We start from the raw sequence: 10,438 nt of genomic DNA on the forward strand, positions 1-10,438 counted from the left end.
TTTAAAAAAATCCATGGTTTTAAAAAAATTCATAAATTTAAAATGAGAAAAAGAAAAACCAACAAAAGAAAAAAAACTTGGTACAAACAAAAACCACAGAGAGCCGAATAAAAAGGCAAAGAAAAAAATGTTCAGATGCTTCTGGAAGCTTCTGATGCTGGTGCAAAAGGGGAGATGGCATGGGCCGGCACATCAAACAGCGAAGACATCTCCCGTGTGGGCGCTTGCTCTATGGGAATGCCGTTTAGCTCTTGACATTAGCTGCACGGAGAACCGCTCGCCTGTTTGTTTTTCTGTCCTCTAGAAATCCCCAAAACTAGTATTATTAAAATTGTCTCCCAGTTTTCTTATCGATTTTTTTCATGAAATGACATATTTCCACGAATTTTAAACAAGTTTTTGAATTTTTAATAAGTCCATGAATTTAAAAACAATCGCGAATTTGAAAGAAGAAATTGTAGATCTAAAAAATCAGTAATTTTAAAAGAGTTTTCTGTTTGAAAAATGTTCAAGCATTTGAAAAAAAAATCAAGATTTTGAAAAAAAGATTGTGGATTTAGATAAAAGCACAGATAACAATTTAAGAGATTTTTTTTAAAAGATCACAGATTTAAAAATGTTCACAAAGGACTGAAAGACGTCTCAAATTTGATAAATGTTCGTGGATGTGAAAATGTTCACAAAAATTTGGAAAACACACATTTTAAAAAAAATCCATGGTTTTAAAAAAATTCATAAATTTAAAATGAGAAAAATAAAAACCAACAAAAAAACTTGGTACAAACAAAAACCACAGAGAGACGAATAAAAAGGCAAAGAAAAAAAATTTCAGATGCTTCTGGAAGCTTCTGATGCTGGTGCAAAAGGGGAGATGGCATGGGCCGGCACATCAAACAGAGAAGACATCTCCCGTGTGGGCGCTCGCTCTATGGGAATACCATTTAGCTTTTGACATTAGCTGCACGGAGAGCCGCTCGCCTGTTTGTTTTTCTGTCCTCTAGAAAACCCCAAAACTAGTTTTATTAAAATTGCCTCCCAGTTTTCCTATCGATTTTTTTCATGAAATGACATATTTCCACGAATTTTAAACAAGTTTCCGAATTTTTAATAAGTCCATGAATTTAAAAACAATCATCAATTTGAAAGAAGAAATTGTAGATCTAAAAAATCAGTAATTTTAAAAGAGTTTTCTGTTTAAAAAATGTTCAAGCATTTGAAAAAAAATCAAGATTTTGAAAAAAGTTTGTGGATTTAGATAGAAACACAGATAACAATTTAAGAGATTTTTTTAAAAGATCAGAGATTTGAAAATGTTCACAAAAACTGAAAAACGTCTCAAATTTGGTAAAAAGTTCGTGGATGTGAAAATGTTCACAAAAATTTGGAAAACACACATTTTAAAAAAAATCCATGGTTTTAAAAAAATTCATAAATTTAAAATGAGAAAAAGAAAAAACCAACAAAAAAATCCTTGGTACAAACAAAAACCAGAGAGAGCCGAATAAAAAGGCAAAGAAAAAATGTTCAGATGCTTCTGGAAGCTTCTGATGCTGGTGCAAAAGGGGAGATGGCATGGGCCGGCACATCAAACACAGAAGACATCTCCCGTGTGGGCGCTCGCTCTATGGGAATGCCGTTTAGCTCTTGACATTAGCTGCACGGAGAACCGCTCGCCTGTTTGTTTTTCTGTCTTCTAGAAAACCCAAAACTATTTTATTAGAATTGTCTCCCAGTTTTCTTACTGATTTTTTTTCATGAAATGACATATTTCCACGAATTTTAAATAAGTTTCTGAATTTTTAATAAGTCCATGAATTTAAAAACAATCGCAAATTTCAAAGAAGAAATTGTAGATCTAAAAAATCAGTAATTTTAAAAGAGCTTTCTGTTTGAAAAATGTTCAAGCATTTGAAAAAAAAATCAAGATTTTGAAAAAAAGATTGTGGATTTAGATAAAAACACAGATAACAATTTAAGGGATTTTTTTAAAAGATCACAGATTTGAAAATGTTCACAAAGGACTGAAAAACGTCTCAAATTTGGTAAAATGTTCGTGGATGTGAAAATGTTCACAAAAATTTGGAAAACACACATTTTAGAAAAATCCATGGTTTTAAAAAATTCATAAATTTAAAATGAGAAAAAGAAAAACCAACAAAAAAAACTTGGTACAAACAAAAACCACAGAGAGCCGAATAAAAAGGCAAAGAAAAAAATGTTCAGATGCTTCTGGAAGCTTCTGATGCTGGTGCAAAAGGGGAGATGGCATGTGCCGGCACATCAAACAGAGAAGACATCTCCCGTGTGGGCGCTCGCTCTATGGGAATACCATTTAGCTTTTGACATTAGCTGCACGGAGAGCCGCTCGCCTGTTTGTTTTTCTGTCCTCTAGAAAACCCCAAAACTAGTTTTATTAAAATTGCCTCCCAGTTTTCCTATCGATTTTTTTTCATGAAATGACATATTTCCACGAATTTTAAACAAGTTTCTGAATTTTTAATAAGTCCATGAATTTAAAAACAATCACGAATTTGAAAGAAGAAATTGTAGATCTAAAAAATCAGTAATTTTAAAAGAGTTTTCTGTTTGAAAAATGTTCAAGCATTTGAAAAAAAATCAAGATTTTGAAAAAAGTTTGTGGATTTAGATAAAAACACAGATAACAATTTAAGGGATTTTTTTAAAAGATCACAGATATGAAAATGTTCACAAAAAAACTGAAAAACGTCTCGAATTTGGTAAAAAGTTCGTGGATGTGAAAATGTTCACAAAAATTTGGAAAACACACATTTTAAGAAAATCCATGGTTTTAAAAAAATTCATAAATTTAAAATGAGAAAAAGAAAAACTAACAAAACAAAAAAAACTTGGTACAAACAAAAACCAGAGAGAGCCGAATAAAAAGGCAAAGAAAAAAATGTTCAGATGCTTCTGGAAGCTTCTGATGCTGGTGCAATAGGGGAGATGGCATGGGCCGGCACATCAAACAGCGAAGACATCTCCCGTGTGAGCGCTCGCTCTATGAGAATACCGTTTAGCTCTTGACATTAGCTGCACGGAGAACCGCTCGCCTGTTTGTTTTTCTGTCCTCTAGAAAACCCCAAAACTAGTTTTATTAAAATTGTCTCCCAGTTGTCTTATTGATTTTTTTCATGAAATGACATATTTCCACGAATTTTAAACAAGTTTCTGAATTTTTAATAAGTCCATGAATTTAAAAACAATCACGAATTTGAAAGAAGAAATTGTAGATCTAAAAAATCAGTAATTTTAAAAGAGCTTTCTGTTTGAAAAATGTTCAAGCATTTGAAAAAAATCAAGATTTTGAAAAAAGATTGTCTATTTAGATAAAAACACAGGTAAAAATTTAAGGGATTTTTCTTAAAGATCACAGATTTGAAAATGTTCACAAAAAAACTGAAAAAGTCTCAAATTTGGTAAAAAGTTCGTGGATGTGAAAATGTTCACAAAAATTTGGAAAACACACATTTTAAAAAAATCCATGGTTTTAAAAAAATTCATAAATTTAAAATGAGAAAAAGAAAAACCAACAAAACAAAAAAAAACTTGGTACAAACAAAAACCACAGAGAGCCGAATAAAAAGGCAAAGAAAAAAATGTTCAGATACTTCTGGAAGCTTCTGATGCTGGTGCAAAAGGGGAGATGGCATGGGCCGGCACATCAAACAGCGAAGACATCTCCCGTGTGGTCGCTCGCTCTATGGGAATGCCGTTTAGCTCTTGACATTAGCTGCACGGAGAACCACTCACCTGTTTGTTTTTCTGTCCTCTAGAAAACCACAAAACTAGTTTTATTAAAATTGTCTCCCAGTTTTCTTATCGATTTTTTTTCATGAAATGACATATTTCCACGAATTTTAAACAAGTTTCTGAATTTTTAATAAGTCCATGAATTTAAAAACAATCATGAATTTGAAAGAAGAAATTGTAGATCTAAAAAATCAGTAATTTTAAAAGAGTTTTCTGTTTGAAAAATGTTCAAGCATTTGAAAAAAAATCAAGATTTTGAAAAAAGATTGTGGATTTAGATAAAAACACAGATAACAATTTAAGGGATTTTTTTAAAAGATCACAGATTTGAAAATGTTCACAAAGAACTGAAAAACGTCTCAAATTTGGTAAAAAGTTCGTGGATGTGAAAATGTTCACAAAAATTGGAAGACACACATACAAAAAAACTTGGTACAAACAAAAACCACAGAGAGCCGAATAAAAAGGCAAAGAAAAAATGTTCCGATGCTTCTGGAAGCTTCTGATGCTGGTGCAAAAGGGGAGATGGCATGGGCCGACACATCAAACAGAGAAGACATCTCCCGTGTGGGCGCTCGCTCTATGGGAATGTTGTTTAGCTCTTGACATTAGCTGCACGGAGAACCGCTCGCCTGTTTGTTTTTCTGTCCTCTAGAAACCCCAAAAGTAGTTTTATTAAAATTGTCTCCCAGTTTTCTTATCGTTTTTTTCATGGAATGACATATTTCCACGAATTTTAAACAGGTTTCTGAATTTTTAATAAGTCCATGAATTTGAAAACAATCGCGAATTTGAAAGAAGAAATTGTAGATCTAAAAAATCAGTAATTTTAAAAGAGTTTTCTGTTTGAAAAATGTTCAAGCATTTGAAAAAAAATCAAGATTTTGAAAAAAGATTGTGAATTTAGATAAAAACACAGATAACAATTTAAGGGGTTTTTTTTAAAAGATCACAGATTTGAAAATGTTCACAAAAAACTGAAAAACGTCTCAAATTTGGTAAAAAGTTCGTGGATGTGAAAATGTTCACAAAAATTTGGAAAACACACATTAAAAAAATCCATGGTTTTAAAAAATTTCATAAATTTAAGATGAGAAAAAGAAAAACCAACAAAACAAAAAAAACTTGGTACAAACAAAAACCATAGAGAGCCGAATAAAAAGGCAAAGAAAAAAAATGTTCAGATGCTTCTGGAAGCTTCTGATGCTGGTGCAAAAGGGGAGATGGCATGGGCCGGCACATCAAACATCGAAGACATCTCCCGTGTGGGCGCTCGCTCTATGGGATACACTGTAATAGGTGCATTAAGCGCCGAATAGGAAACATCACGATGCGTCCACCTCGTCCTCACCGGTGCATAGAGTCCGGCCCAGCCCAAACCCAACTCTGATGGTTTGATTCTTCATGACCCTTTCACACCTTCTCCTCTCCCCTTCAAAACGGGAACCCTTTCTTGTTGATCTGCAAATCAATTTCACGCTCATGTAATCTGCAACAAGTACACACAAGACTAATCAGAAGGGCAAACGACACAAGGTATGTTCAGTTCTTGGCTTGTCTTTTGCATTGATTGGATCCAATCTACATGTTGTAGACTAAATTTAAATGCCTCACACTACAACTTCTTTGATCTTTTTGTTGGCAATTTTGGGTAGGTGATGGAGCCAGATTTAACTTCGGATGAACTACCAGAATAGAACAAAATAGTACTTGACAAAGATGATGAAGAAGCTTTCATCGTGGAGAAGATTGGGAATTCTTCGCATGACTGAAAAGTAGAGTCGGTCATGATGTTGGAACCCAAGAAGGGTATGACGTCCGATAGTGAGGATGATGTTGTCGGTTCTGCATGTCTATGCTGAAAAAGGGGCTTTTTTAGGTCAAGAAGGGGCTTTTTTAGCGTCAAAAAGGGGCTTTGGTGTGATTAGAAGGACGACTATATTTATTTTATTCTTGCTTGTAGCAGACAAGGGAAGGCTCAATATTCATCAAAAACCCCCCATTTAAACCTAACCATCAACAAGGATGCAATGCCCCCCTAAAAGTATTTTATGTTGTTCGTGGGGATAACTTTTGTATTACGTCTATTACGATTCACCACAATCATCCAATAAGTCCAAGCAAAGCCAGATTTCAAGAAATTGGACTTGCATCCCAAATGAAGGCTAGAATTGAATGATTAAGCCGGAATTCGTATGAACAAGAATTTTGATTCTCTTTTTATGCAAGCTGGCGGGTATGAAATCTTGAGTTTGGTGACGAGGAGTGTATGAACTATTTACAAGAGAGAAGAAGGCTGAAACTTGGTGCCCAAGATGCACATGTCGTTTATCAATCTTTTCTCCGTAACTTGTTAAAGTGTAAGATCTACCTTATAGCACAAACACATCAACAATTCAAAAAATGGGTAGGACAGTAATATTTCATTCAGATATTAGTATTTCAACAGATTTCCCTTTATGCATAAGTTTTTTTCTCTTCATGAAAATTTTCATTTTTAAGGATACGAGGCTGGAAGTTATTGGTTTTTTCCAAATGAGTTTCGGCTACTTAGTTTGAGTAGTTGTAATTTTACAGAACAATACTAATATCTAAGGCACTCAATTTTTAACATTGCTACTTTTTCCAGGAACTACAAACAAATGAACTTGCTACACAACATCATAGCATGTCTTACATTGACATCTGTAACAATCGGGAATAATCACCTAGATATATTCACCTATTATATTGCTTGTGCATCATATGCATCTCATCCGCATTTGCATCAGCATCATGCTGCATTATTTGGATTTTCTATTTCGCCATTTTGTTAAATGCTGAATAAGTAAACCCCTTCTCTCCTTTTGAATTCATGTACCATTAATGAAATCCGGGGAGGGGGGGGGGAATCAAATTCATGAACAGTTTTTGAAATTAAGATTTTTTTAATCTCGGTCATATTTTTTAATTTGAGATTTGTGAACAGTTCTCAAAGTAAAAAATAAAGAAAGAAAACAAAATGAAAAAATGAAAGAAGGAAAACGAAATAAAAGAAGCGCCCAACCCCCACATGGGTTGGCCCAAAGTGTGCAGGGGGTGCGTGATTGGTGGCTATTCACCCACCTACACGCGAAATAGGAGCTCCCCGCCAGAGCATGGATCAATTGCCTATTGGATTGAGTTCGGTAAGTAGGCATCGTCCCTGAAGAAAACCTAGCAAAGGCATTGCGGCACACAGATCTCTCGTCGTTGCGTCACCCTGGTTGCCGATCAATTCGCCTGAGACCTGACCGTCGCCGTCCAGATTGTGACAGGAACAGTAGGTAGAGATTTTATTGATAACTATTTTAGGGGACAATTTATAAAGATTTTACTGAATTGATCCAGTATATGTTTTTCTTTGTGCTTATTTACAGTTACTTGCTTTTAAATTTCTTCAATGCCATGCCATCTACAAAAGTATGTGTTCGATGGTGAGAGAAAAAAAGGGAAAACATGTATATGAGTGGATAGAATCCCATGAAGGATAAGTTGATTTATATAAGAGAACACACTTCAACAAATCTACGATGAGCCGGCAATAGTTGTTGTGCAAGAAAAAAACTAAACTTAATCCAGAAGACGAGGATTCTAGAGAAGACAATGCTGGCATCAACATTGATGATAACAGTGTGAGTAGTAACTATGATCTCATATTTAATTCATATAACTACTAATCAGCTGTATTGAGGAGGACCCATTTTTACTTAGATTTTATGAACCAATAAATTAGGGTAATATTAACGGGTGTGATTAGATCTCAGTCAAGTGACATACATATAAGAAGAAAAAAGGAAAAACTAAAGGAAAAAAACATTGTACAAATCTCAATGCAAGATCAAAGGAATATAGTATCGACTGGGACATAAAAAGGTCTGAATCAACTGAGACTTAGCAAAAGCAAATGTTAAAGGGCATTACTATATACTCCCTCTGTTGTAAGATTTGTGTCAAGTCAAATTTTTGTAAACTTTGATCAAACTTATATTAAAAAAATATCAACATCTACAATACCAAATATATGTAATATGAAACTAATGATATTTATTTGCTACTGAATGTTGATACTTTTTTCTGTAAGTTGGGTCAAATTAAAGATATTTGACTCTAAGACAAAACTTATCAGTCTTGCTAAGTCTCAATCGATAGTTGATGCTATATCCATGAGATCTTACATTAAGATCCGTGCATAAAAAAAATCAGTTTTTCCTTTTTCTCTCTTGCATATTATGTCACTTGACTGATACCTAGCCACACTCAAAATTTAGACGCAGACTAAAAAAGTACATACATGCATAGATTCATATTTCCATATATTTATATTGAGGGGCGGTGGGTTCTTATTTCGACCCCGGGCCCCTGAATTCTCAAGCCTAGGGACGAGGCGGCTACTGGCTCGATCAAATACTCCCTCCGTTCGAAAATACTTGTCATCAAAATGGATAAAAGGAGATGTATCTAGATGTGTTTTAGTTCTAGATATAACTATTTTTGTCTATTTTGATGACAAGTATTTTCGGACAGAGGGAGTAGTTTTCTAAAAGTGCACACCTATGCTAAGTACATTCTTCGTTCCAAAATACTTGACGTGGTTTTAGTTTAAGTATGACAAGTATTTTGGAATGAAGGGGAATTTCTGAGCTTCAATTAGGCTAGTGGTGATTAAAATGTGGTGAAACATTTCGGGTATGAAGAAAATACATATTACCTACGTATCAAAATGTACTTTTGCTAACAACGTGAGAATCATCAACCAAGCAGATTTCAACATTTTTTTCTTGCAGAACTCCACAAATTTCTAAGTTCGTAATTTGTTGCAACGCGACCTCAGCAGCCAACTCAAACATAACTACGTCTGCTAAAAACCTCGACCCAGCAGCCGACTGCACTCGGCCCACCGTTGGTCACGACGTACGTGATCACTGGGCGCCACGACGCCGCTTGCCGGCCCCCGCGCCCTTCCCGCCGCCTTCCGGCTTGAGCACCTGCGCCGCGTAGGCCAGTGCCTGCTGCGCCTCGGCAAGCTCCCTCTTCTTGGCATCGCCCAGCTCCTTCTTCAGCTGGCTGATCTCGCCCTTGGCCTTGGAGAGGGCCATCTCCTTCGCGCGCAGCTCCGAACGAAGCACGTCGCCGACGCCGCCGCCGCCGCCAGCAACAGCAGCACCAGCAGGAGCAGCCACCTTTCTCTTCTTCCCTGAGGCCGTCGGTGGCGCTGCGCCTTGGGAAGCTCCCGTCCCTGCGCACAGAAACAATCCAACGTTAAACATTCTCCACTCCATCCATCTATCCACATGTGCCTACAGTAATGACACGCATACGTACCGACACACGCCGGGGCGCGGCTAATCTTGGCGGCGACGAGGTTGCTCTCGGAGAGGTAGGTCTTAAGGTCGACGACGCCCTGCCCCTGCGACAGCCGGCACGCCACGGCCGCATCGTTGCCGGTGAGCATGGGGTCGCTCGTCGCCTCCTTCGTCGGGGAGCCCCACCGCACGGGGCACTTCCAGGGCGCGCCCGGCGGAGGCGACACGAGCAGGAACTCCTCCTTCCACCCCTTGACGGACGTGGGGAGCCCGGTGAAGAGCGACGGGACGCTCTCCCTGGAGCGGAAGGAGAACCAGCCCTTCCCGTTGGGGAGCGGCGTGAGGGCGAAGAAGTGGCGGAACACCGGCAAGGAGGGCGCGCCGGCGCCGCGGAAGTGGCAGAGCACCGCGAAGCCGGCCAGGACGCGCCACCCGTTGGGCGCGAGCTGCGACGGGGCGATGCCGAAGTGCGCGAGCGCGTCGCTGAAGAAGGGGTGCAGCGGCAGGCGCATGCCCGCGGCGAACGCCTGCGTGTGCACGCAGATCGGCACCGCCGCGGCGCCGCCTCGGGCTCCGCGAGCGGCGGGAGGGGGCGGCGCGCACACTGCCTGGGCGGGGCCGGCGAGGTGCAGGCCGAACCCCTCCGGGATGCCGTACCTGGTGCGGAGGCCGGCGAGGGACTCCTGCGTGCGCAGCGTCGACTTGAACTCCTCGGCCGCCGGCCAAGAGAGCGCCGCCCGATCGTCCTGTCCATGTACACCTCGGCCTGCTCCTGCTCCTGCTCCCGGAGGACCCGGACGCGGCTTGACGTCCTCCCCGGCGACTCCCCCGCCGTAGCCGTAGCCATAGTCACGGCGCCAATGCGTCGTCACCGCCGGCTTGACGTCATCCTCGTCGTAGTAGGAGGACGGAAACCACGACGACATGGCGGTCCGGAACCTGGACGGGGTTGGCCGATGGAGGGAGGCGTGGGAGGGGTGCTTGAATTTCTGGGTGGCGGCGGTTTGGATCTGGGGTGTGGGGAGAGGAAGGAACGGGCGGGCCACTTTTAACGTTCGTGGGGGCTTCCTTCCGGTGGAAGGTTGGCTTGTTTTATGGAAAGTGGAAACGGATCATGAGCGAGCGATTCGACTGCAGCAGAAGATTGCGTTGGACTTTATCAAGAACGTTACAGTGACTTCATCTTCTACCCTAAAAAAAGAGACTCCATCTTCTTTAGGCATTTGATTTCAAATTTCAAACTTGAATTTACTTCGTTCAAGCGCTTGGAGATATAGTACTCCATTTCAACAACAAATGTTAATTTGTATAGTTTTTTCTTTCTTTCCAGAAGTAAGAACTAG

The 10,438-nt window shown here is 39.3% G+C and overlaps 1 protein-coding gene across 1 annotated transcript; it reads right to left on the minus strand.

Annotated features, from left to right (window-relative positions):
* Positions 1-8,538: 8,538 nt before the first annotated feature.
* LOC123166427 (uncharacterized) lies at positions 8,539-10,144 on the minus strand. Its single transcript, XM_044584234.1, has 2 exons — positions 9,115-10,144; positions 8,539-9,028 (listed from the first exon to the last, which is right to left on the minus strand). The coding sequence occupies exons 1-2, from the start codon at positions 10,019-10,021 to the stop codon at positions 8,712-8,714; spliced, it is 1,224 nt and encodes a 407-aa protein (XP_044440169.1). The 5' UTR covers positions 10,022-10,144; the 3' UTR covers positions 8,539-8,711.
* Between the last annotated feature and the right edge of the window lie 294 nt (positions 10,145-10,438).

This window comes from Triticum aestivum, chromosome 1D (genome assembly GCF_018294505.1).
Source record: "Triticum aestivum cultivar Chinese Spring chromosome 1D, IWGSC CS RefSeq v2.1, whole genome shotgun sequence".
Lineage (NCBI taxonomy): Eukaryota > Viridiplantae > Streptophyta > Magnoliopsida > Poales > Poaceae > Triticum > Triticum aestivum.

Excerpts from the sequence above, each read along its gene's own strand:
- LOC123166427 (XM_044584234.1), bottom strand. The coding sequence starts at position 10,021 with ATGTCGTCGTGGTTTCCGTCCTCCTACTACGACGAGGATGACGTCAAG. Across the intron at positions 9,029-9,114 it reads CCGCGCCCCGGCGTGTGTCG|GGACGGGAGCTTCCCAAGGC; the intron begins GTACGTATGCGT and ends TTCTGTGCGCAG.